General features: G+C 37.0%; 3 protein-coding genes across 11 annotated transcripts in view; 2 read left to right on the top strand and 1 right to left on the bottom strand.

Moving 5' to 3' along the window:
• ABI1 (abl interactor 1) overlaps window positions 1–10,614 on the top strand; it is a 140,229-nt gene extending 129,615 nt beyond the window's left edge. For all 6 annotated transcript variants that reach the window (XM_039357656.1, XM_039357654.1, XM_039357652.1 and 3 more), the window contains 2 exons: window positions 2,255–2,440; window positions 8,184–10,614. In XM_039357656.1, coding sequence (XP_039213590.1) covers window positions 2,255–2,440; window positions 8,184–8,359 — 362 coding nt within the window. In that variant the 3' untranslated portion in view covers window positions 8,360–10,614. The remainder of the gene's footprint in view (window positions 1–2,254; window positions 2,441–8,183) is intronic.
• An 82-nt stretch (window positions 10,615–10,696) lies between these two features.
• On the bottom strand, window positions 10,697–22,166 carry PDSS1 (decaprenyl diphosphate synthase subunit 1). Of its 2 annotated transcripts, none has more exons than XM_039357658.1 (11): window positions 21,961–22,166; window positions 19,845–19,909; window positions 18,490–18,619; window positions 18,234–18,364; window positions 17,488–17,629; window positions 16,518–16,629; window positions 16,314–16,423; window positions 14,779–14,859; window positions 14,515–14,628; window positions 12,814–12,894; window positions 10,697–11,161 (listed from the first exon to the last, which is right to left on the bottom strand). In XM_039357658.1, exons 1-11 carry the CDS (start codon window positions 22,135–22,137, stop codon window positions 11,021–11,023), a joined length of 1,284 nt encoding a protein of 427 aa, XP_039213592.1. In that variant the 5' UTR covers window positions 22,138–22,166; the 3' UTR covers window positions 10,697–11,020. The 2 variants fall into 2 exon arrangements, with proteins under 2 accessions (XP_039213592.1, XP_039213593.1); XM_039357659.1 differs by having other exon boundaries at window positions 11,021–11,161; window positions 19,845–20,440; window positions 21,961–22,095.
• A 246-nt stretch (window positions 22,167–22,412) lies between these two features.
• LOC120314497 (protein adenylyltransferase SelO-like) overlaps window positions 22,413–27,899 on the top strand; it is a 42,281-nt gene continuing 36,794 nt past the window's right edge. For all 3 annotated transcript variants that reach the window (XM_039357649.1, XM_039357648.1, XM_039357647.1), the window contains exons 1-2: window positions 22,413–22,552; window positions 23,373–23,432. The gene's annotated coding sequence lies outside the window, so the exon portion shown is untranslated. The remainder of the gene's footprint in view (window positions 22,553–23,372; window positions 23,433–27,899) is intronic.

Genomic DNA, 27,899 nt, shown 5'->3' with positions numbered 1-27,899 from the left:
TGGGAAAACAAATTCACTATTCATAATAGCATTTCCCATCCAACACCAGTAGATTCCAAAACACTGACCTGGAAAGTGATTAGCAATCAGCCACATGTCAGTGAACCCACACTATATTTTATTGATTGATTGATTAAATTAATTTGCCACTACTCTAGGCTGCTTACAATAATCAAAAAGAACAAAATGAAAGGAGTGTAAACACAACGTAACTAAAATGATTGAATAATAAAATAAACTATGAAAAACAATACTATGAGAAAATATCAATATGAAAAATGGAGGGATGGAAAGCAAAGCGCCAGGGAGAGGTGGGGGAAGAGGTGGAGTCTGCCATCAATCTAGCAGCCATCTCTAATGTGGAATTCCCCCATTTCGTCCCCAGTTCAACAGGCAGAGGATTGGAAGGTGGAGGCAGAGCTTAGCTAGAGGATAGGATGTTCCAAAGGGTGGGTATAGCAGCAGAGAAGCCTCTTCTTCTGGATCTGGATAGTTGGAGTTATCTAACCCATGGGATCTGAAGTAGGCCTTTTCTGCTGGCATGAGTAGGCCAGGCTTGTACATGCATATGCATGTCAGATATGCACGATGATTTTTTGGAAGAACATTGATTCTTATCCTGAGGCATTATTTATACTATTAAAATTTAAAACTAAACTCACATGATGATACTTTAGCAACAGTGTTTTTAAAAGGACCTTTAGTTGCTAGATTTTCTTAAGAGATAGATGAGAAAGAGAGATATATCAGTGTTGTTGTCCAGTTTAATCTGAGGGTGAGAAACTGCCATGCTTTGTTGTGAAAAATAATAGCAATAGCACTTAGTACTTAGACTTATATACCGCTTCACAGTGCTTTACAGCCCTCTCTAAGCGGTTTACACAATCAGCCTATTGCCCCCAACAATCTGGGTCCTCGTTTTACCAACCTCGGAAGGATGGAAGTTTGAGTCAACCTTGAGCCGCTTAAAATCGAACACCTGGAGGGAGCAGTGAGTTAGCCTGCAGTACTGCATTCTAACCATCACACCACCAGGGCTCTTTAACCTTTGATCGTGTTCAAGGAGAGATAAAGTTTATGCCTTTTAAGCTAAACCCATCAAGTCAAGGAACAGATTTCATGTCCATTCAATGATGACCCCATGTGCATATTTAATAATTGTTTTAGGACAATATAGGAAAAATTTAGAAATATGCACATGGGGTTATCACCGAATGGATGTGAAATCTGTTCCTTGATGTTGATTACTTTTCTCTTCCATTTCCATTTAAATGATGAAGTTGATAATTAGCATCAAATTTAAAGACCTTAAGTATTTTGAAAGATGTGCCCAATATCACTGATTATATTAACATTTGGAAATAATTCAGCCAAAGTGATGCATTTTTCCAGTTACATTTGGGTTTATTTGTACTAATGATAAATATAGATATCATTTGCATCTATTGAGTGGTATTCAAAATGCTTTACTATTGCTGAATGATGCTCTTTTAAGTAAAAGTTATAGCAATTGTCTACTCTGGGACTTATCACTGCATATCCTAAGTTACAGGATTTGTATGTGAGACAGTTAATGAATGAGATTTTAGTTAAGTAGCTTCTTTTGAATAAGCCTTATTATCTACTACATGTCAGGATGTTACTGAGGATGCTGCAAATGGAGATATGTTAGGGATTTAGATAATAAAGACTGATGAAATTTTCTGAATATTGTAGGTAGCTCAAGGCCGATTCTCCTGTCCTGTACTGCAAGACAGGAATGTTTGTGATGCAGATTAAAAATAGGCCTTCCTTCCACCCATCATTACCAAAAGGAGACTTTGCTTGCATTAGAAGTGATGTTCTTTGCAGTGCCTCTGCATCTGGACCTTTGTTCATCTAAAGCAAATATAAACTGATAAAATAAGACATTTGGCTTACAGCATTCAGCAACAGCTACACCAGCCTCTTGAATACAAAGTAATGATGCCTTGAGAATCATTACAGTGATGGTCTACATCTCACTTCTGCTAGTAATCAGCTTACGCCTTTGGAGTATCTGCTTTGAAGTTAGCATCTATAGTTCTGTGGCTGTCAGTAACTTGCAAAGTTGTATGTCATAGCATTTTAACATATAAAGCATTCATCTCTAATCTATGCATGATACTGTTAGTGCATGTAACTAGTTTCTGTAATAGGTATGGATCTCTGATCATGGATTCATTTCTGTCTGAACTAAATCTGACCAAATATTCTTCTTTCACTGATTCACCAGTTGCCGACAGTCCAACTCCACCTCCTCCACCACCTCCAGATGAGATGCCTATGTTTGATGACTCTCCACCACCTCCACCACCACCACCAGTGGACTATGAAGATGAGGAGGCTGCAGTAGTGCAGTACAATGATCCTTATGCTGATGGTGATCCAGCTTGGGCACCTAAAAACTATATTGAGAAAGGTAAAAGATGAATAGATTTGCACTAAACATCCCTTTCCAGCTTCCTTAGGAAGATTTAAGACAAATATACCCCAGCTGACACCACCAACAGGATGACTTGACATAAATCCCCATTTTCAGAGTTTCAATACACCTTCCTCCCAAAATTTTGCAGGTTAGGAAATTAATGCTAACCAGATCTATGGAATTGTTTATAAGGGTTATACTAAGATCTTGGTTGTACTGAAACAATATACTAAGTGAGTAGTCTATGGCCCTCCAGTTGTTGGATTGCATCTTTGCATTATATGTTGACTAATATTGATAGAAAACATGTATTTCATGTGTTAGAAATCAAATGTAAGTATTGGAAATATAAACCTGTATTGGATTCTATCCTTGTTTTTCAACTTCATTTCCACCAGTTGTATAAAGTATTTCCTATGATTAACCTGTGGTATCTGAACATCCTTCCTAACAGAAGTGGTGCTAAGTATCCACAAATAGGAATATCATTGATAGTTGATATGTTCCTCTGTTATTAGCTGCTGGGTACTTTATATTAAGTTATAAAATGTTTTATTTTCAGTTCAGCACAGCCTTCCCAACGTGGTGTCCTCTAAATGTGATGGGATTTGTTGTTGTTAGTTGCGAAGTCGTGTCTGACCCATCGCGACCCTATGGACAATGTTCCTCCAAGCCTTCCTGTCCTCTCCCATCTTCTGGAGTCCATTTAAGTTCACGCCTACTGCTTCAGTGACTCCATCCAGCCACCTCATTCTCTGTTGTCCCCTTCTTCTATTGCCCTCAATCTTTCCCAGCATTAGGCTCTTCTCCATGAGTCCTTCCTTCTCATTAGGTGGCCAAAGTATTTGAGTTTCAACTTCAGGATCTGGCCTTCTAAAGAGCAGTCAGGGTTGATCTCCTCTAGGACTGACCGGTTTGATCGCCTTGCAGTCCAGGGGACTCGCAGGAGTCTTCTCCAGCACCATAGTTCAAAGGCCTCAATTCTTTGGCGCTCAGCCTTTCTTATGGTCCAACTTTCACATCCATACATTGCAACTGGGAAAACCAAGGCCTTGATTATTCATACTTTCGTTGTCTCTGTTTTTTAGTATGCTGTCTAGATTTGCCATAGCTTTCCTCCCCAGGAACAAGCGTCTTTTAATTTCTTAGCTGCAGTCCCCATCTGTGGTGATCTTGGAGCCCAGAAAGATAAAATCTGTCACTACCTCCATTTCTTCCCTATTGAGAGGGCTGGATGCCGTGATCTTGGTTTTCTTAATGTTGAATTTCAAACCAACTTTTGCACTCTCCTTCTTCACCCGCATCAAGAGGCTCTTTAGTTCCTTTTTTTTTTAATAAATATTTTTATTGAGTTTTATAAAGGTAATAAAGGGATAGGGTCAAAAAGGATAAGACAAAGGGAAACATACAAAAAGGTGAGACCAGGGGAAAGGGGTAACACAAAAGTGGGATTAATCCCACAAAATAACATTGCTTCAGCAAGTCTAGCAGTCCGGGTTTACATAGTAAATCTTAATAATTACTCTATTATTAGATAACTTTCAATATACTCATGTAAATAACAAATTAGTCAGTAGCTCTCATTCATTTCACTACTTAACAATGCTTAGTATTAATTAATTATAATCACTTTAAAATAATAATATATTACGTATTAATTATAGTTTACCGTATTGTTTAAGATCACAAATATACAAAGAGGAAGAAGAAGAAATAAGAACAAGTTCATACAAATAATCATGGAATATAAATACAAATTATCAATTTATCTCTTTAAATTTCATAACCTTTTTTCATTCTAGCGTGTTTCTAACCAATAATAAAATTTTCCCCATGTTTTAAAATAAATTGTGTTTTCTTTCTCTTTCGTTTCTAATGTCAATCTATCCATTTCTGCACATTCAAGTATTTTTGTTATTATAGTCTGGTCAGATGGTAAATTTTCATTTTTCCAAAATTGGGCAAATATTATCCTTGTACCTGTCAGCACATGCAATATTAAATGCTCATTCTCTTTCCCATAATTCAAACCTAATATTCCTAACAAACAGAGTTCTGGTTTAAATTCTAATTTTAATCATCTTTTCTAACCACATGTGAACTTTTTAGCATTAGGACATATCGACCAGAATGGTAATAAATGCCTGGTTGTTGTTTACATTTCCAACACATATTTGATACATTTTTAAACATTTTCTCTAATCTAACTGGTATCATGTGCCATCTATAAAACATTTTATATAAGTTTTCCTTATATGGAGTTGCTTTAGTAAATTTAATATTTCGGTCCCATAGTTTTTGCCAATCTTCTAAATCTATAGAATAACCAAAATTCTTTGCCCACACTATCATTGTTTCTTTCACTTGTTCTTCTTCCATCTTTCAATTTAGCAGGAATTTATAAAATTTCTTAATCAGATTTTCATTTGTTTTCAAGAGTATTTTACCTAATGGTGTCTACATCTTTTTCATATCTTGTTTGAATTTGCAAGTATGACCACCATGTTAGTTCAATGCCAGTTTGTTGACGTTCTTGCCTATCTTTAAGTTTTCCTTCTTTATCTAAAATGTCTTTATAGGCCAAAGGTTTATCATAGTTAATTAAATTTGGATATGCAAATGCTTCTATTGTGGAAAGCCACTCAGGTATTTTCCTATAAATTTTTTTTAAATTATCTCCCACTCTGAGAGTAATACATTCCTTATGGCAGGGGTTTGGAAGTATTTATGCACTTCGTTTTTCTCGTACCAAAGGAAAGCATGCCAACCCAGTTGCAAATCATGTCCCTCTAAGTAAAGAAGTTGTTTATTTCTCAGTGTGATCCATTTTTAAGCCACAACAAAATAGTGGCTTGATAATAAAGTCTCCAGTCTGGGAGCCCAGAGCCCCATCTGTCTTTTGATTCTTGTAGTAGTTTAATTTTGATTCTTGCTTTTTTCCCTTGCCATATAAATCTCATTATTGTTGCATTTAAGTCATCAAAAAATTTCTGGCTTAGTTTAACAGGAACCGTCTGAAATAAATAACAGTTTAGGTAGGATATTCATCTTAATAGTCGCTATCCTTCCTAGTAATGATAATTGAAAGTTTTTCCACTTCTCCAAATCCATTTTTATTTGATTCAATAATCTTCCATAGGTATCTTCTTTTATTGTTATACATTTTGATGTTAAATAAATACCTAAGTATTTAACTTTTTTAACTGTCTGGAGATTTGTTTTTTCTACAAATTGAGCTTTCTGTTTTTTTTGTTAAATTTCTTGTAAGTACTTTAGTCTTTTCCCTATTTATTTTCAACCCAGCCACTTCTCCAAATTCCTCTATTTTCTGCAATAATTTAGTGGCTGTTTCCAAAGGCTCCTCCAAGATAAAGGCCAAATCATCTGCAAAAGCTTGTAATTTGTATTTCTGATCTTTTACAGTATCTCCAGTCCTTTGATCTCCCCATCTTGTCTAATATTACTGGCTAACACTTCCAGTGTAAGAATAAATAACAAGGGAGACAGTGGACATCCCTGTCTTGTACCTTTCCTAATCTCAAAATTATCTGTATAGTCTCCATTTATAAGTTGCTCTTCACTTTCTGCCATTCATCTGCATATCTTAGGTTGTTGATATTTCTCCCAGCAATCTTAATTCCAACTTTTGATTCATCTAGCCCTGCCTTCCTCATGATGTGCTCTGCATATAAGTTAAATAGGCAGGGTGACAGAATACAGCCTTGTCGGACTCCTTTCCCAATTTTGAACCAATCAGTGGTTCCGTGTCCAGTTCTCACTGTTGCTTCTTGACCCGCATATGGGTTTCTCAAGAGACAAATAAGATTGCCTGGTACTCCCATCTCTTTAAGAACTTGCCACAATTTGTTGTGATCCACACAATCAAAGGCTTTAGCATAGTCAATGAAGAAGAAGTAGATGTTTTTCTGGAACTCCTTAGCTTTCTCCATGATCCAGCGCATGTTGGCAATTTGATCTCTAGTTCCTCTGCCTCTTCGAAATCCTGCCTGTACTTCTGGAAATTCTTGATCCACATACTGCTGGAGTCTAGCTTGTAGGATTTTAAACATAACTTTACTTGCATGTGAAATGAGTGCAATGGTGTGATAGTTCAAACATTCTTTGGCATTGCCTTTCTTTGGAATTGGAATGTAAACTGACCTTTTTTAATCCTGTGGCCACTGTTGAGTTTTCCAAATTTGCTGACAAATTGAGTGTAGCACTTTTACTGCATCGTCTTTTAAGATTTTGAATAGCTCAGCTGGAATACTGTCACTTCCACTAGCAGGGCCACCCAAGACGGACAGGTCATAGCAGAGAGTTCTGACAAAATGTGATCCACTGGAGCAGGAAATGGCAACCCACTCCAGTATCTTTGCCATGAAAACCCCATGGACAGTACCAAAAGGCAAAAAGATATGACACTGGAAGATGAGCCCCTCAGGTCGGAAGGTGTCCAATATGTTACTGGGGAAGAGCAGAGTGCTAGTACTAGTAGCGCCAGAAAGAGTGAAGCAGTTGGGCCAAAGCCGAAAGGACGTTCAGCTGTGATGGGATTATCCCATCCTCTGCAATGGATGAATCTGGGAGTTGAAGCCCCAATACCTCAAGAGTGTGCCAGTTCGGGAAGGCTTATTTAGCATGATGTGTGAATCTTGATTTTGTGATTTGTTAAATTGTGGTTTTGAAAAATGTTTTTGAAAAATGTATAGCTTCGTATAGTTAGCCCAACTATTCTCAACATATTTTACATCTGAAAGTTTATTAGTAAGAGCCCTCTAATTAGAATTGCCTTGTTTTTGCCATTTCATTTTAGTAAAATAATAATATATAGTTAAGGTATGCTACTTCTTTGGCATGCAATGGAAGTAATGCATCTGTACTCTTTTTGTAACAAATATTTATTTTTTCAAATAAATTGTACACTGCTCACTCACATTTTGAGATTATAGCCAATTTTGACACAACAGCACTTTTGGTTTGAGATAAATAACCAAAGTAAAGTAATGTGACAGCATTTGAGGGATTGTAAGTCTGTAACAAGAATGAGAATTGAATTGTTAGCATGCCACATTTTGTGGATGGTGGCAATTGGGCTTTATTTTCCTTATACAGGGATAAATTTGAGGAAGCATGGAACTTCCTTTCACCCACTTAGTTTATCTAGTTTGATATGGAGTATCCAGAATGCAGAAATCACCATAAGGCTTTGAATGTTTGATCCAGCAAGCTTTTGAGGATCATTTTATTTGAAATGTTAAGGATTAGATTTGGAATATCGTGCCTGCAGAATGTAAGCTAGAATGCAGAAATAGTCATTTCATTTCATACTCATTTCAGCTGTTTAATCAATCTGATATTGGCTGTAACTCTCACACCCACTTTAACTTATCCTGCAAGATAAAATTTCTATATGGTGAAGGATTATTTCGTAGAAACTAAGAAACTGTGAAGAGTTGTAGTCCTGCCCAGCTGGGTGACTTTGGGTCAATCCCTCACTTTCAGTGCAACTCACTTCTCAGAGTTGCTTTTATTGGGAAAACAGAAGGAGAAAGAGCGTTGGTATGTACCCCACTGGGGTGTGTGTGTGTGTGTGTGTGTGTGTGTGTGTGAGAGAGAGAGAGAGAGAGAGAGAGAGATCTAAAAGGAAAAATCTGAACTGACACGAAAGTCCTAGAAGTGATTTTAGAACAACTTGTGACAAAATTCATTGGTCTCTCTCTTTCCATTTTTCTAGTTGTTGCCATATATGACTATACAAAGGACAAAGATGATGAGCTGTCGTTCATGGAGGGTGCAATCATTTATGTGATAAAGAAGAATGATGACGGTTGGTATGAAGGTGTATGCAACAGAGTGACTGGCCTGTTTCCTGGAAATTATGTTGAATCAATCATGCACTATGCAGATTAATTCTTTTTTTCAGGTCAGGCCTTGCCTTCAGTCATGCCATAATGATCTATCTACAAAGGGTAAATTAACACTTGTCTTAATGCTCCTTAAAATGTGCACATCCTTTCCAGGCCATACTGTTTAAATGGCATGATTGAATGTTCATCTGTAAGCATCTGTTTCTGGAGTTTGTAAAATGAACAAATATTTTAGGATTGTGCAGAATGGAATGGTTCTCAGAAATTTGGTATTTTCCCCAGAATGGTCCAGTCTGAACATTCTGGGTGAGGTTTGTGTTTCCAAAAGTCTTTCTTTTGGATCATGAAGTGAGTCATGGTGTTCAAGACACCTTTTGCTTCCAAAACAAGAGTTCTACAAACCAGTTTGCATTCCAGAAGACACACTTCCAGAAACATACAACCATAGAATGATTGGATTGATCCATTTCCGGGAGAAACAGAACATTCCATGAAAAAGCTATTCTGTTTTGCAAATAACTGAACTCTTTTATTACTGATTATGCTTATTTACCTATGCGTTGTTTTCTACGACCAGCCTAAATATTCTGGGGAAGTAGGGTATATACTATTTAATGACTCAAGATTCAAATTGTGCCATTGTTTTCTTTTCTCAGTGCAACAGTGTGATAAACTAACAACTGTTAGACTAACATTAAATCTGATTGAAAAAGTTTAATAATGCTGGTCATTTACCTTTATTTAGACTCATCCTCAAACTATAGTATTTGTTTAAAAGCATGCATAAAAACTTATGTATTGAATTACACTTTTTTCTGAAAATCCAAGATGCTTCCAATTTGTTGTAATCTTTTACTGGAGTACTTTCTCTAAGAGTCTCTTCCAGTGAGTCCTTTGAGTCTCTATCAAAAATGTCCATGTGAATCAAAGATGGGTGGTCTTATGATGTGTGTGTAATTTGTATCTGAGTTTTTAATGAGTAAAATTGCATTTGACTTTTCCATTCATAAATACATAAATGAACCAAAGGTCTTGTCCATTACTTTTGTTGGCTTGCCTTGCTTTGCAAAGCAATATTGAAGCATGTTGACTTACCAAATCTCCCCCTTATCAACAGGATCATGTTTAATTGCAAGTCCAAAATCTTACACCCAATAAAGGGAAATGTACACTTCTGCAGGTCTATCATATATGCAGATTGCACTTATTTGGCTTATTCATTAGTAAATATATTTGGAGAGTGCTACCCATGACTTTGAGTCGCTACTATTGGAAACAGAAAGCACATCAAAAAACGTGGGAGAAAGTATAAAACAAAGCTATTTTAGCTTTTCTTTTTCAGGTCACTTACCAAGTTATAGTGATCTGGGAACAATTATAGAGCAGAAATCTGTTTCTCTTCTTGGCTACCAGTGTGTGGCCGGGGATGGTCAAGTTTATATTGCTGATATACCACAAGAGAGGTGAAGTAAACATTTAATCACTTTTTAATTTCAGCTGGATTGGTAATTTTCCTGTTAACAGGCATCCTTTTGCTGTAGAACTGCCTTAAGAGAGCAGCTTTAATGACACATTGCAAAAGTAGATGAAGGTGCAGAAGGTGGGCAAACAAACAATCCCAAGTGACTGTTCTATTTAAAACTATGAAGGTCTCTTGTCCTGCTGAAAGTAAATTTTCATCATTGGGGGATTTCTATTGATTTTTCCACATCACTATAAACAGCGAGTATCTAGGAATACAGATCTTGTGGGCCTAAGAACAGGGATATCTTTCCATACCATTGCTGTTTCTAGTCAGGCATCCCACTAAAACAAGCAAGAATAGCTTATGTAGAAAAAGACATAGGTTGTCGTGCAACCTGTTTGGCTTTTAGTATGCAGGAGAACATCTACAGTTTGAACACAAGGCCAGACGACAGTTCTGGTTTTCGACAGTACACAAGAAAAATTATAAAGGGATATGTTGCTTTGTGTAGTAAAGATTTATTTGGGCTCAGTCACTGTCCTAATGGGCATTAGATGATGAACAAGCAAGTGTACTAAATACAAGAACAATAATATTATGTAGTGTGACATTTGATATTGAAGGATCTCTTGCCTTGTTGTTCCTTAAATGAACCTAATTGCTTTATTTGCCTTTTCCTGATTGTTAACATGTTATTTCTGACATCAAATAGCAACCCACGAAATCTATTTGTATTCCCTTTATAAATTGGAACGCTTCTTGATTTGTATATAACCTGTTTTAATTATAACAAATATGTACAGTCTTTTATAATAAACCATTCTTTAATTTTCTGGGTACTTTGAAATTCTGATAGGCAATTTAATTATTCGAGCAGTTGGTTATAGTCCCAGCACACATGAGAAACGGCAGAAATAATTTGATACACTGATTGTATTTTATTGTTTGTGGCCTTCAGCATCAATAGTGAACAGTGTAAACAAATGCCCACATAAAACAAGAAACCTCTTCATTAAAAATATCGGTACCACGTGCTGCTACCAATTTAACAGACTGATTGTGTTTCACTGTTGCATAAGGTTTTCTTCAATAAAAGCATTTCATAAGCCTAGTTACTTAACTAGAACTTTTTTTTTAAAAAAAATGAGAACTCCACCAGAAGCAAGCCAAGATGTTCTGAAACAGTTTAGGCACAGTCTGGTAAAATAGCTGCCAGAATCACCAGGAGGAAGAAGAGGATCATTTATCTCGAGACAAGACAATTTCTGCCAGGTGCATAAGGGCATCTCTTTCTGGAGATGGTCTAAGCTTGCTAATCTCCTTCACTGCTTCATGACAATAACGCTGGGCGAGGTAGGTTGTTTGCTGTATGCCACCGCTCTAAGAAAAGACCAAAAATATTAAAGGAGTTAGTGAACCGTACAAAACTGCTGCTTTCCCATTTTGCAATTGGTTTTGTGAAAGTTTTAGCTGATTATTTTTTTAGAACTGCATTTTATAGATCCATACAACTTGAAGGTAATTGTAGACGTAAGCTACTTTGAAATGTTCCTTATCTCCAATGTGCTTTATACTACCATGGATGCCATGATTTATGAAAATGGCCTTGAGTCTTAAACAACCCCCAACTCATTAATATAAAAATTGGCAGTCTGCTGAGAGTAGCATGTATGAATTACCAACACAATATTTACTTGATCCACTTTCAGTATTATCATCTGTTAGATCAGTGTTTTTCAAACTTGGCAACTTTAAGATGTGTGGACCAGTTCAATGGCTGAGGAATTCTGGGAGTTGAAGTCCACACATCATAAAGTTGCCAAGTTTGAAAAATATTGTGCTAGATCAGTGGTTCTCAACCTGTGGGTCGGGACCCCATTTGGGGTCGAACGACCATTTCACGGGGGTCGCCAAACAATGCAATCTGCCATTTTTTCCCCCTTTTCCTTAGCTGTGCTACTCCCTTTTATTCTATTGGCTTTTGAAAGCCAATAGAATAGACTCTCCTGAATAGAGTCTAATTCTATTGGCTTTCAAAAGCCAATAGGAATTGTCCAGGCTGTCTCTGCCCTGCTGAGCCCGCCAAAAGTCCCATTCTGCAAACGGTGCTGCACCAGTTGAGTAGACCTCGACTTACGACCGGTTGAGTAGTCCTCGACTTACAACCGGTTGGGGGGGGGGTTTGCGGCATTAAAAAGGTTGAAAACCACTGTGCTGGATACACATCTCTGCAGAAGCTAAAGGCAACTTATATGGGAAATGTATATATCACTTCCCTTTATTCCATACAACAATAATTTTAATAAGATTGGGCTAAAAGAAAATGATTTGGCCCAAAGTCATCTTATGAATTTTCATGGCTAAAGATGATCTTGAATTTGGGTCTATTTTCTAGTCCAATCCTTCATTACTGCACCACATTGGCTCTCCATGAACATTCAGATTCTATAAGGAATCTCATGACTAGCTCTTCATGAACAGAAATCTCATATGTTTGCTTGCAAAATAGGATGGTTTTATTAAAAACTTTAATCTCTGCCTATATAATAATTGCTGTAGAATGAACATGGATTTACTATAGATGCTGTAACTTTCTTCTTAGAATAATAGAATCAGACACACAGGATGTCAATGCCAGCATGATGTGTTTTTCCTGACTGTATTAAAAACATAAAGAGATAGTCCTTGCTTAACAACTGGTCTGTTTAGTTATTTTTTGAAGTTATGACAATATTGAAAAATAATTATAATCAGTCCTTGCATTTCCAGTAAGCAGATTCAACAGAGAAGCTGATAGTAAAACTGCAAGTCACATCTCATGTTTCACTTAATGACCACAGTGGAAGTGAAACTGTAAGCATCGTGGTTATGTGATGTCTCACTTAGCAATAGTGTTGCAGATCCTAGCTGTGGTTTTTAAGTGAGGACCAGATGTACTTGAATCAACACTGTATCTATTGATGTTTGGTCTGCAAGGAAGAGTGAAATCACAAAAGTATACCAAATTTTCTTTAATGAAGGTTTTGTCTTACCTGTAATACAAATTCCTGGGCACGTTGGATATCGCCTGGGTAAGTGAATCGCCTCATTATCATGGCATTAATTTCTGGGAACTAGAACAGAAAAAATATTATTGGCCCATCTTAGACATTTATTTGCATACTGATAATATGAGTTCTTTGCATACTGATAGACTCTAAATGCAGGCAGAGCTACATATGGATCTTTTTGTAGCTTGTTGGATATTTTTCTTCTTAAGATCCAGAATTTTATCAAAAGTAATCTTACTGAAGAAGCTTCTCAGCATATTGAGGACTCTCAGGTGCAGGCAGGTTAAGAGATTATGTTATCTGTCAGTTCTTAATTTTCAGACAAACCAAGTAAAACTGAGTTGATGAACTGAAAATGTCTGTTTCACTTTAATTCATTTCAAGGAGCCAGAATGGATTATAATATATTTAAGAAAGAAACTGTCGCTTGAAAAAAACAACAAATATAATGGTGGATTCTATATGAATTTGTGTGTATGCATGTATGACAAATTGGCCCAAGAGTTGGATAAGAATTTTTTTTCTTTTTCCACAGTGTAATTTGGCCAGGACCTAAAAAGCTTTAGTATTCTCCTAATGATTACAATAAAAAATACTGTATTCTAATCTTTGCAATCCCTTGAATTCAATCAGGTAACAGGCACAACTGAAAGGAAGTAGCCATCACTTTTATATTAGTTTGTGAATTTTCATATGAAATGCAGTAAATGGAGTGAATACTTTAGCAAAATAAGGACAAGTCAAATTGACTTCACATCTAAGGTTTGAGTGATTTTGGCTTAGTGTGTTATATAAAAGTAATGGTTTCCTCTTTCCAGTTGTGTCTGACTCTAGGGAGTGTTGCTAATCTCTTTCTTGGGCAAGGAAGCCAGAATAGTCCAAAGACATTTCATATCATATGGCTAGTGTGACTATATGCCGAGGTACATGGAACATTGTTACTGTCCCACTGAAGTGGTATCCATTTATCTATTTTCATTTGCATACTTTCAAACTGCTAGGTGGGCAGGAACTGGAGCAAGTAACAAAAGCTCACCCCATTGCACGATGCTTGGGTCTCAAACTTGGGCTGTTAACTTTACAGTTTTTAACTGTATGTTATATACAGGAAGCCAATTAAGTTTGTTTTAAAAAAACATGGATAAACCACAAATTGAGAGCCAGTTTAGCGTAGTGGTTAAAGAATCAGGCTAGAAGTGGGGAGACTGGCCACTCACTCACTTTCAGCCCTAGAAAGGAGGCAACAACAACTATTCCTGAAAAATGTTGGTAAAAAAATTATAGGGATCTGTCTAGGCAACCTTCAAGAATCAGACACTGAACCCCTCCCCCAATTAATACAAAGATTATATCCAACTTTCAACTATGTAAAATCTTGACACATTCAAACCTAGACAGATATCTACCTTTAACTTTTAACAATCCAGTCAATAAACTTAACCATGCCTTTTGTTGCTAATTTGACTTAGGATAATAAGAAATTAGTTAAGTGTTGATATTATTCTAAGTTATTGCTTCTAATTTGAAAACCACCTGTAGAGGGTACCATTCCTTCCTTTAAGCATCTTCCTTATTTTTCTTCAAAGCATGCATACACAATAATACTTTTAAATTTTAGCATGAATAAAACTCAACTAAACGTGTAATATCTTGGGAAGAAAGTAGAGTCTCGGTTGTTTATACCTGCTGGCAAGCAAATAAGACAGGTCCAGTGGCTATTCCAAGTTTAAGGTCTGCTGATGCAGGCTTTCCTAGCTGTTCAGAACATGATGTAAAATCCAGCACATCATCCACTAGCTACAGTAAACAAAGAATATACAATACAAAGTTTACAAGATATCCTTGCAAGGATCTAAGTAAAGCATACATGTATAAAATGTTACCAAATCTCCCCTTTTTGATTGATTAAAAATTCTGTGTCTTTAAGTCATCATTGTTATATGTTACCTGAAATGCTATCCCAAGGTTTTTTCCATACAGATACGCAATTTCATGAACTTTTGGATCAGGGCAGCTTAGTACAGAAACCTGAAAAGGAAAAAAGAACAGAATCTCTGGTTATTTCCCATTATTCATATGTGCCAACAATGTACCAACAACAGAGAAGCAGACATCAATAACTTCATTCTGTCCAAAGATCTGAAGAGTTTTGGGATCAGACAGATGGACGAGAGATAGAGATATCTTCATATCCAAAAATGGATTAACTTTGAAATATTTATTATATTTGCACATATAACTGCAAACACAAAGGCTAACACATATAATAAGATTATGATTGCAAAATGATTTGTTAGTTTTACAGTCATCATCAAATTTCATTGTAATATAAAGAGAAACTATAACAAATGCTGAGAGACCCATCATTAACCATTAGTTTTATTAACTTTTCTAATAATATTCTTTATCAGACAGCTAAGTTGATGTATAATCAGAAAATAACCAACAGGGCAAAAACCTATGTTATATTACAGAAGAGTTATGATGGATGCTGGGCATTATGTTTTTAGGGTGCCAAATCTTTTGGCTTTAAACTAGCACTTTAAACTCTACTTGTAAAATTAAGTAGAATCCTCTAACTTATTCCAAAATTGTGCAATCTGCTCTATGAAGAACACTTCTGAAAAATATTTGTACTTGCTCTATTTTTCATGATAAACCCTATCCAGAATTCACTAAGATATGAATCCCTCTGGCTAGATCCTTCCCAAGCATGCAAGAAAAAAATTGTGCTTTCTACCAGGACCTCACTTTCCAAGCATACTATTGGTTTAAGGATTTATAGTCCAAGTTCTATCCTCATCTAATACTGATTTTTCATCTGGTACAGGGCTTATATTTAATTCTAGATTAGGAATGCTTATGATCAACAATGCAGGACTGAGCCTCCATCCATTAGTTTGCCCATATATGGTCTCTCATTGCAGGCAATGTTTAGTGTAATCTGTAATCTTTCAAGGTGCTGTGTGGTGTTTCTTAAATCCTGCCTTATATAATGGATTCCTTTTTCATTATCACATGGATTAAAAAAAGATTGGGAATATCTGTTTAGTATTCCTGCTGTCTTCTTGGAGTCACCTGAAATAGTGCAGCACAAGGCAAATTAAAGAAACTTCAAAGAATTCCATTTGCTGAAGTGCTAAGTAATACCTAGATAGCAGTACAACTGTAAAATCATTATTTGCTCAACCAAATTATTTCAATGCTTTCTCTGAAACTGATGAAACAGAAAATTACATTCATCATAACTGTTTGGTGTTTTGAATTCTGCTCCCATTTTTTCATTAAGCTTAATGTATTGGTTAAGTTATTTTCTCTCTATTTTTCTCTCTGGAAAATGAACCAAAGATACCACTGCAGCCATTTTGTCAAAACCTTTATATTCATAAGCTTGTTGAAAAAATAGATCAATCTTCTAATTCCTAATCTGTCTCTCCTCCACACATTAAGATAAATTAACAGAAAAGATGGAACGTACATACTGCTTTACAGCTGTGTGCTATAAGACTTGCAGTCTTCTTAAAAGTTTTTTCGAGGTAGTGAGAAAATCTCTCATTTTCATTTTCTTTGGAACCCAGCTGAAGAAATTCACCTGTAAGGGGTAAAAAAGATCAATAGTGTTAGCAACTAACTGCCAAGGAAATGAAAATTCTGTTATTTTTAGGTATGTTGCTAAAAAGCCTTACCACGCACCAGATCTTCAATCACTTGTGTTATTATAGAAAGGACAGTTGTGTTCCCAATACGTGCTAAAACTAAAGATGCTGTAGAAAGGATGAAATCACCAGCTAAGACTGCCTGGAAAAGAATAACTGATTTTAAAGTACTCTATTTGGTACCATTATTCAATTTACAGATTTGCATACTATTTTTTAATGCAAATCAGAGAACTTACCAACAAATAAATCTGGGAGGCAACATCAGAAATGTAATTATAAGAACTTTACATACATACTTTATATTTTTTCTCAGTTATATAAAATATTTTCATAATTCAAATTTAGAATAGGTTTGCCAGAGTGATAAGACAATGAGATTGGAAAGGAATTCTGGGAGTTGAAGTCCATACATCTTAAAAGTTGCTGAGGTTGAGAAACACTGCTTTATACTCCTAGAAACTTCATCTAGTTCCTGTGTCTTGAGAAAATTCAATAACAGGGTTGAGGTGCCACTCTTATCTTCTACCAAGAGGAAGTTTCTTTATATTAAATTATATCAACACCTATTATCTGCACATAGCTAAGAACACCGAATTCCCTTATATATGTTTGTGGGGGTGTCAACTGCATATACAAAACTTAACTGAAATACTTCGGCATCAAGCAAGACCTAGAGTTGTCTTTCTTCAAAAAACAAAAATTAATATCTGCTTTTAATTATTTCACTTTCCTCCCTAATCCTCTTCAATCAAGCTGCTGTGATCTTGTTTCTTTCCCAGTCACTGGTTAGAGACTTCTGGCTTATCAACAATCCTTCTGGGATACTTTACGTATTTCACTGATTGTTGATTTTTCTCTGAGCTTTTCTTTGGACATATTTTTTTTTCTTTCTTGTGCTGTATTGCTGCATTTTGTGTCATGCAGATTAAAATAGCAGATAACTCAAGTAGCATTGCCACATCAACAATACTTTCTATAGTTAAGAAAAAATACTTGCCTTCCTTTCCCCCCAGATCTGATTAACAGTAACTTTTCCTCTTCTTGAATTAGCATCATCAATTACATCATCATGAACTAGTGTTGCGGTATGGATCATTTCTGCAATTAATGCTACGGAGCGCTGGCTTGCCTTCACTTCTCTAAGATTGAGATGTGGGAAGAGGATAAGAAAAATGTAGCATATCAACCCTGTTAGAATAGCTTGAACAATACAGAAAAAGACAGGTGATATCTAATCAGATTCAAAAATTTTGGAGACCATGCAAATTCGTGCCATATCCAGTTATTTTCTGTAATAATAATTCTTTGAACTTATCCATTGGCCTTAATAATTGCCTTTCCATTCTTCTACTTTCCTCAACCTTGCCTCACATAAACAGTTTTGAAATCAATTGTCCACCTCTACATCACATCACATGGCAAATAGGCATTTTTCAACTTGCTAATTTACTAACATTTGCCCTGCTAATAATGAAATGATATTCATGAGTAATATTTTAGAGTTTGGTAAGTTTATAATGAAATTAATCTTTCATATTGAATATAGAAGAGGAAGTATAAAATTAAATACTGTAACTCAGCACAGTAGCGCAGGGAATGTACATAGTGAGAAATTATTTTCTTATTCTAAATAAGAGACATCCATTAAATACAAGATTGAATATCTGCTAAATCTTATCGTCACTATTTACTTTTGTATGGGAACATCTTAACTGTAATAATTCAAAAATAAAAAATATTTACCCAGAATTGTTATGATGAAAATTACATGCTCTGGCCATTAGTGCCACAATAATTGGTCGAAGGGCCTTCCCTTTACCATCAAAGTAATAGTCACACATTTCTTTAAGTTCTGTAGTAGAAATCCGTAATTCCTGCAGAAAGGCAAACAAAGCCTGTTCTATATCTGCAAATCTAGACTTGCTTTATGACAATAAAGTCCCATCTAAAGAATGATCTATTACAGCTTTTCACCCTAGCTCACCAAAAACATATTTACCTTTTTAATATCCTCATAGAGATTTTTCAGGTCTTTCCCTCCAAGTTTAAAAGGATCTTTGTATTGTTCATCGCTGACTGCTTTACCAAAGCAATGAGTTTGCACTGTTGTATGTTGAAACCGAGCAAAACTTTTTGGGGAAGAAATAAAATATTAACATAATCCCTGTAACTGAGGCAATTTGGTCATCCCTGCTCAGAAGAATAACTCTCTTGTTATCCTGACTAATTGAATTTTTAAAAGAAAATAGACAAAAGGAAATAATTCTTCAAGCTAATCTACAAAGTTAATAAACATTATTCATAAATGTTATCTATCTATTATTCAGTCAATACTGAGAAGCAAGAAGGACGTAAGTTTTTTAAAATCATTAGGTTTGGAGATCTTGGGTGGATCTTGCGCTTGCATTAAGCACCCAAGCTACCTTCAGAAGCAATTATTTTCCCATCCAGCAAAATTAATAGTTTTTGAGTCTCATACTCCTATCTTGCATTAGCGACATCATAGAAAAAGACAAGCTGTTTGGATCTATAAAGTTATCAAAAATCAAGGAAAAATAGCTTAGGCATTTTATTCAATTGTACTAGGTTATTATTTCTGTGAAGGACATAGTTTCTAAATCTGATATATACATAAAATAAATATTGTACCTTTGTGTGGGCATGCATATGGAGAATAAAGCTAAAATTGTTATGTTGTGTTGAATTAAATGAAAAAAAAAAAGCACTCCATTCTGCATGGTTATTTTCTTTTCTCTAAAACAAGAGAACAAAAAATCTAGCACCAAGCTACATGCTATATAAGATATGAAATTATAGTCACTTTTCCACTGCATTAATTTCTTATGTTTGGTGATGCATACTAATAGCGTAAATCACCATGAAGTATCTTATATTACCGGTTTGCATACATATACATATGTGTATATCATATACATAATAGCCAAAATAATAGCCAAGTTTCGCAAGATTTTAATCTTCCTCACTCACTATTTGTAAAATTTCAGGCAGAAATATCACATTTCATACAATTTCCTATGTGATTCTGGCTATTTTAATTTTCATTTTAATTTGAAATTTAATAGATGAGAATATTTGCTCTCATGGCTTCAGCTGCTGTATTAACTTGCTTATATGATGATTCTCAAAAGATCTTATATATCAATTTAATGGTTTATACTGAATATTTAATTTGCGTAGCTGTCAAAAGACAGGGAAAAAGACTAAATATTATGATGCATGCAATTTAATATCTCACTGTTGTATCCTTCACAGTCAAACTTTAAAAGATACTGAAGTTTCCTACTTTAGTATGACTATTTTTATAATGTATACAGTAGAAAGCTTTCAACTTACCGCCAACATATACTATACATTTTTGGAAAAAATAGACACAGTCTTTCCCCTAAAAAACTAGATTTCTGCAGAAAGAAAAAAAAGGATATTTATTTATAATCCACTTTTTAAAGAACTACTTTATGCAGAATTAAGATAAGATTACAAAAGTTACTACGGATTCTCCTCGGGTTACAGTGGCAATTGGAATCAAAATTTCTGTTGCTAAATGATATGGTTGTAACATGCAATATGACACATGATTATATCACTTAGCGACAGTAATCCTGAAAGTTCCAGTTGCCGTCATAATCCCAGGATCACGTTGGTTAAGTGAAGACTTTAAATCAGGGGTGTCAAACTGCCGGCCCGTGGGCCAGACGCATCACGTGGAAGCCACGCCCACTCCATTCCCGGCAATGGCAAAATCGGCCAGATACGTTGTGCGACGTCATGTGATATCGTGAATTTGACATGTCTGCTTTAATGAATGTGACATGCGAAGAGATGGAAGCCCCAGGCAAGCAAGTTGGTGGTTAAATATTGTGGTTGAGTGGGTGGATGTTGTGTGTAGAAGCTATGAGAGCAGGTGAGTAGGTACCACAAGGCATTTTTCACTGCAAAATATGAAAAGGGAACAAGACAGAATGAGGCTAGTTGACTGAACAAGATTAGAATTCCTAAGTAACACCATCTGGATTAAGAGGTCAGTGGGGTTTATTAAACAATTTATATGCATAGGGTATTTGAAGCTCAGCAAACAAACAAATCAGCACTTCACAGATTTTTCCCCTTATATCCACTTTTCTGCAGAGATATTGAGTAGCATAAAAGTGGCCCACATACACATAATTGGGGAGGAAAGTTCCCTGGATTTGTTTTAATGAGCTTTAGCAACAGTAGAAGATAAGGCAGAGAAGCATAATGAATTTCTTTCATTTGGAAAACTTTGTAAAGAACATTACTAGATTAAGTCTGTAATAATGGTGAATATCTGTAGTTCAGGTGTAGGATGAGGGTGAAGGTTCATTCTCCAAGTTTGTGGGTTGGTTTTCAAACGTTTCATTACCAAGCCTGATAAGAAATGTTTAGATTACATCTATTCATTTCTTTGTTTTTTTGTTTTAGATTACTCATGAATTCTTCCCATAATTTCTCCTGAAGGAATTGTTTTAACAAGTATTGTGAAAATGGGTTCAGATATCTAAAAACGAAATGCAGTGGGCTGAGCAAAACAAACAAACAAACCAAAAAGCACATTTCATCTCTGACATCTTGCACAGGCCAGTAACTTGTGAAATGATGAATCTGGTTGAAAGACAGCTAGTTTTCTCAAAAGTATTGTTGGAGCAACAATTCTTTTTATCCCATTTTCTTTATATTTTAACCAACTCCTGGCGATAAGCATGCCTAATATCCATGCCTCGTATTTACCAGCCAGTATGGGCCGTTGAAAATAATGCCCACTGACAGATCATTTAATATTTCAATTTGTAAGCCTTTTAAGATACCTCCAAGAGAAGCAAACCACATCTTGCTGCAGTCTTACACCCTAACAGGATTATGCAGCAGGAAATACTGTATTTTCTTTTCTCTAGCTTGTGCTTATTGGCTTTTGCAACCTTTCTGTCTTTGCTCTTCTGCAAATCCCAGTCATTATCTGCCATCCAGTGCCCTCCAAATGACCCAGGCAACATCTCGTCAGCTGCTCCCCGACCCCTCTACAGCGCACTAGCTGGGCAAGGCGCTTGGGTAACTAACTTCCTTATTCAACGCGCGAGGCTTGGAAAACGCTTCCCTTTCCGCTCCTCGTTTTCTCTTCCTCCCCTCACCATTTCTTAAGAATACGATCCCCACAAGCGACAAGGGGTACCGGGGTATTACAGTCGCCCCAAATCTCAGGGCATCGGGGTCGGTAAACATCTTAGCAGAAACCATTGCTTTGCAAGGGCTGAGAAGCATCTAGGCTCCCAAAGGAGCTTTCCCCTCCCCCCTCCGCCCGCTTCCTGGTGCAGCCCCTTCCTTCACCCACGCTTTGAGCTCTCCCCGGGATCGGCTCCTCCGCCGGCGCCAGCGATCGCTGCACCCATTCATTCCCTTCGTGACCTCCAATCACCCCAAGTGCAGCGCTACTTACGGCCGTCTTCAGCAACGGCGCCACCAGTCCATCGCCCGGCTGCTGCTTAGTGCCGCCGCCGCCGCTATTTCTGCTGCTGTCCAAACTGCAGCTTCGCAAGCTGCTGAAGAGTCTCGTTGTCCGGGACGAAGCGGCGCATGAACAGCAGCAACAGCAAGGCCGACACCAGAGCGTCATGGCTTCCGATTCAGATCAGGCGAGGCTGCCGCTATTCTGAGATAGGCAATAGGCCCACCCCGCGATCGCCTCGTTCGCGGCGGCTGCGGCAGCGACCCGGACGCGGAAACCCCGGTTTTGGGCAACGGGAGTGTGGTTATGGCCACGCCACCTCCCGGAGCTCTTTACAGGAAACGCTTCGGAAAGACTTATGATGAGGCGAGGGAACGGCAGGGGGATACAAGAAGAAGGCGAGATGGGATCAGTCCTCCCATGATTCTTTGGCAAAAAACGGAGTCGTGATTAGATCTGGATTTAACTCGCCCTGAGTTGCTCCCAGCGCTGAGTGAGGCTGATACCAGCATACGGCCACGTGAATAGAATCGTGTTCTTCTGTGCAAAATGTCACACGTCACTTAAGATTTGTATTAGAGAGGTGGGAAAGAGTTAACTCTGACTAAATATATTTCTAAGAAAAGATGGGTTAGGAGGATTGTGTCACAATAATGGATGAAGCTCATCTTTGCGGTCTTTTAATAGCGACGCCACTCTTAATAATGAAAGCAGGAATCTGCGCCTTTCAGTGTAATTAGGAATTAACTTCTGGACACAAGCATACCTCGTTGATTTTGTGCTGGGCCATTGCCCTAGCCTAGATCCATAAGTAGGTAGAGCCTTCATAATCGCGTATCAAAAAGAGGAAGGGGAATGTTAAAGTTTTTGAACTGTCTGAAATTCTTACATCTGTTGATGAAAAAGAGGAGATGGATGAAGCAAGGTGTAAAAATTAGGCCAAATGTTTAGTCGTTTAAGATCTGCAATTCAGACGAGATCTTGCAAGGAGGTGTATGTGTTAACTGAACTCCAAAAAGTATTGTGCTAAAAAAGGGAAAAAAAACGTTGCTTATACAGGGAAGGGGAAAACATGGATATATTAGGATGATAAACATGACAAAAGGGAAAAACTTAAGAGAAAAGGGAGAGAAAAGATCTATATCAGTATTGGGCTATGGCATGCCAGCAACTGGTCCCTGCAAAAAAGGAAAACCCCATCCAGAGGATGTAGGCAGCACATAAAACCATGCCCCCTTCGATCTGTGGAAAACCTCTCTCCATGTAATCGGTCCCTGATGCCCAAAAGTTTGGGGACCTCTGATTATTATATAATAACTATTGATAGCGTTATAAAATTAATTCAAAGTTAACATTAAATGTAGACCACACAGAAACATATTATTTCATCTTCTCATTTTTAGAACACTCTTCAGAGATAATTAACAAATTCATACCTGGATCCAATCCTTATAACCAGTAGGGTAAGTTTTTTTTCTATTTGCATAAAATTATTTTGAAAAGAATTAAGTTCATGTTTAAATTATGAGAGTATTTCTCATTTAACATCTGGATGAATTCATTCTTCAAAATGGGATATTCCAGTTCTCAATTCTAACATTCAAATATGTAAGTTATATAACTTGCATTTTACTTTTTAAATTATGAATATGGTTGAACAGTTGGTTTGTGTTCAATCATTAAATTTCTTAAGAATCCCAAAATTATAGGTATTCCTATGGTTACTTGACCATCTAGATCAGTGGTTCTCAACCTGTGGGTCGGGACCCCATTTGGGGTCGAACAACCATTTCACAGAGATCGCCAAACAATGCAGTCCGCCATTTTTCCCCCTTTTCCTTAGCTATGCTACTCCCTTTTATTCTATTGACTTTTGAAAGCCAATAGAATAGACTCTCTTGAATAGAGTCTAATTCTATTGGCTTTCAAAAGCCAATAGGAATTGTCCAGGCTGTCTCTGCCCTGCTGAGCCCGCCAAAAGTCCCATTCTGCAAACGGTGCTGCACCAGTGGCAGTTTCAGCAGTCCCAGTTATTATTATTGAGTGAATATATAGTCATTAGCAAGGACATGGATCCAAACCATTCTTGGTAAGGCACTGCCTCCATCTTCCCCATCCATCTATCTCTCCCACAATTCTGCCCTTTGGGCCATCCACTTGCAGCAAGTTACCCCCATTACTCAGCCCTGCCTGCTGTCTCGTGCCCTTCACACTGCACATCGTTTTCACACCAGGTTTCTTTCATGTGCCAGCCAGATCTTTCTTTTACAAAATGACTAAGCTGGCACACACAAAAAAGACCTGGCTGGTAGTGGCCTGTAATGTGCAGTCTGATATACAGCTGCTCACCTATAGCTTTCACACATCATTCTGCATGAGATTTCCATGGTGCCCCATGTGTGACTAGATGGTGCAGAGGGATAGCAAGATGACAGTGAAGGTCAGCTGGGAGTGGGAGATGCACAGTAGCAGGTGGGATGGCCATAAATGAGGATGGACCAAATTTTATTCATCTGATGTGAGGGTATTAAGATGGCCAGAATTTCAAGGACTCATTGTAAGTCCCTTGGTTCAACATTATTGTAACTTCAAATAGTTGCTGAATGAATAGCCATTAAGTGAGGAATATCTGTATTAAATTATAATCCAATGAACAAAATAAATTGGATGATACCATAACATCTCAGAATCAGGTCTTTTTAGCAGCCAACAGAATTAGAAAAACTGGTGCAGCAGTTGTTGAAATTTCAACATAATGCTAAGTGGTATCCTAAAATTTTCAATCCTTGAAGCTTTTTAGAGGAAAAGGGGTGTGAACTCTTGAAGAATCGGAAGCTTGTTCACAGAACATTAAGCCATCATTTAGTACTGTATTCTAAAGAGATAATTCAGCTTCAGACAGCAAAGCTGTCAGTGTTCATTTTCACATAAAGTTTGAAAAGTTCAATAAGCTGAAGATATCTAAATATCTTTAGCTGATCTGCTAAATAAAACCATAGCTATTTATACAACACAATTAGCCATGTGTGGGCAACCTGAAGCCTCATTTTGCTTGAAGAGTCTATTTCCATTACAATTATCCGAAACCCACAGCATCTGCAGTTTATCATTACTGTAAGGCAGTGTTTCCCAAACTTGACAATTTTAAGGCATGTGGACTTCAACTCCCAGAATTCCACAGCCAGCGTTGCTGGCTGTGGAATTCTGGAAGTTGAAGTCCTCATGCCTTAAAATTGTCAAGTTTGGGAAACACTGTTGTAAGGCATAAACTCTTAAAACCTATTGTAGATACATCTAAAATAATCTTAACATAGTTTAAACAAAGAAATAGTTCCGAATCCTACTTACAGTGCATAGAGCAAAATGGGTGGGAATGGAGCAGAATATGCTGATCTTGCTCACATGTTGGTTTAGGCACACTACTTTGCATCATCATCCTGCACATTATGGTTCTTTTGTATCTGCAAAAGGTTGCCTATCCTTTTCTAAGTACTGGTTTGCAAACTACAGCACATAGAGCTACGTAACACATTAATAAAACAAAAACTTTGGTTTAACTTAATTATAGAATGTAAACTCTGACCTGGAAGTCCAGTCCCTTCCTAAGAACAGGAATCTACTATTATATTATCTCCAACAGACAGCCATCCAGCCTTTATTTAAATAACTCCAGCAGGGAGAGTCTATCATCCCTTTTACTGTTCTACTGGAATTGTCTTAAACAGTTCTTCTATTAAGGCAGCTTCCCATTATCCAACTGAAATCAGTTCTTTTAAATCCAATGTTTCTTGTCCTGTGTCTGGTACTGTTTTACCCCATCTACATGATAATCCTGATTCTTGAAAACATAAAACATGTCCAGTCTTCTCTTTGGGTTAAACTTATTCAAATAGCCTCTGGCTATTTCTTATAGATTTCTCCTTCCATGTCACCTTGGTCGATTTCCTCTGGATTGTCAATCTCCTTTCCAAAATGTGGCACCTAGAACTAAATGCAATATTCTACATGCCATCTGTCTAGTAACTTACTTATAATTACGATATTGGTTGAACAGATCTGACATCTTGTATAAAAAAGACAAATAAAATAATTTTCTTAGAATTAAATAATCATTGGCTAGTCTCAATCATATCAACAAGAAAATGGTAATATAAACTCCAAATCTACTGGGTGCCATTGATTAATCTGTAACTATTAAAGTTTGGCCTTCCTTGTATAGGATAAAAGCTTGAGACTTGACCACTGATAGAATGCCCTATCTAGGAAATTGCTGTGTTACTATTTTGGAACTTGTTTCTCATTTTCATTATCATTGTCTTTGGAATTCTTCAGTATCCTAGGGATATTTAACTTTGGGGGTTAGGATTTGTATGATAGTAATTCTCATCCTCTTTGTCTTATCACATTCAAATGATGGAGCACCACATGATGTTGGGTTTTATATCTGCATCACTTAGTGACAGAAATCCCTGTCTCAATCACCATCATTAACCAAAGGTTATCTTTTGTTTCATAGTTAGGCAGACTATCTCTTAGATCCCCAGAGTTGAAGTCATTTAGTGAAGCTATGTCAAGGTAAAAATTAGCATCTTGAAAGGAATCCAGAACATGAGCACAGATTTTTTTTTTTATAAAACTGCCCAAATTCCATTTGGTGATATGATTTTTATGTCAGGAAACTGCTAATTTGATAAATCAGAATGCTATTCAGTGGTAAATATAGCAAAAACATGATACAGCCACTGAAAATAATATCAGGAAAGATTGCCACTGGTGGAGAAAATGTAACTGCACATCAATGTAATTGGTCATTGAAATTTGGAAATCCATGGTAAGCCCATGACCACGATTATTTAACTACTTTGAGAGAAGTAGTCCTTGATTAATGATGGTGATTGAGACAGGAATTTCTTTCACTAAGCGATGTGGTCATAAAGCACAACATCAACTTACTGCACTGCTTAATGACAGCACTTTTAGCACATCTGGTTGCTATTGTTAAGCAAATCATTAAGCACAATGTTACATGGCTGCCATTTGCATTGCTTATCAGAAGCCTTCAGTGATGGTTGCAAATGATAATCATGACTTTGGGATGCTGCGCTGTTATAATTGTGAACTAGTCACCTAGCCTGCGTTCATGTGACCGTGGGAATATTATGATGGCCAGAACATTGAAGATTGACTGTAAGTAACATCCGTTCAGCACCATCCAAAGTTTGAACAATTGCTGAACAAGTGGTTGTTAAGCTATGAGGTTGTCAGAATCCAATTATATTTCATCTTTAATTATCAAACATAGAAACTCCCAATTATGCCTTCTCTGGATTCTGCCATAAGAGGGAGAAAAGGGGGAGAGCAAAGGGGCTTTATGGCCCTCACTTCCTTCAGCACACTTCAAAGGACTGAATGTGTGTTTATTGTGGCCTCTAAGCGTTAACATATCAAAGAAGAGTAATTGCCTTTCATGTAGTTATCTGAAGTCTCCATCCAGACGGAAGAAGAAAGGGGATGGAATTGTGATACTTGAAACTATCACTGGAAGGGGGGTTGATTGGGTGGGACTACTGGGGAACCCCTTAAAACCTTGAATGGGAGAGCTTGAACCCCAAGTCCTGTCTAGCATGCCTGCAACCATTTTCTCTTAATAAAGGATTCCTGTTGGAAGAGCTATTCCAAGAGTTCTGTCTTCTTAAGATGCAAAGTGGGGTGGGTCCTTACATTAGACAGGACTTGCAAAATTAATCCACCTGGAAGGTAGACCCTTGCCGGGGGATTTTGCAAAAATTTACCATGTCAGACAACGAAGCAAGAGAGGGAGAAAACTCCCTGGAAAGAGAGCCGCTGACCCAGTTGGAACCTTGCCAGATGTTGGGATCCGAGAGGCCAGATTCTCAGAAGAAGAAGTGGTGGAGACACAGGACCACAAG

This window comes from Crotalus tigris, unplaced genomic scaffold (assembly GCF_016545835.1).
Source record: "Crotalus tigris isolate CLP2741 ecotype Arizona unplaced genomic scaffold, ASM1654583v1 scf7180000018940.2059657, whole genome shotgun sequence".
In the NCBI taxonomy this organism is placed as follows: Eukaryota; Metazoa; Chordata; class Lepidosauria; order Squamata; family Viperidae; genus Crotalus; species Crotalus tigris.
Note: the sequence above shows the minus strand (reverse complement) of the source record. Positions and strands in the feature narration are given on the sequence as shown.

Excerpts from the sequence above, each read along its gene's own strand:
- PDSS1 (XM_039357658.1), bottom strand. The coding sequence starts at position 22,137 with ATGACGCTCTGGTGTCGGCCTTGCTGTTGCTGCTGTTCATGCGCCGCT. Across the intron at positions 19,910-21,960 it reads CGCCGTTGCTGAAGACGGCC|AAATCTAGTTTTTTAGGGGA; the intron begins GTAAGTAGCGCT and ends TTCTTTCTGCAG. Across the intron at positions 17,630-18,233 it reads TTTCATCATAACAATTCTGG|AGAAGTGAAGGCAAGCCAGC; the intron begins GTAAATATTTTT and ends TCTCAATCTTAG.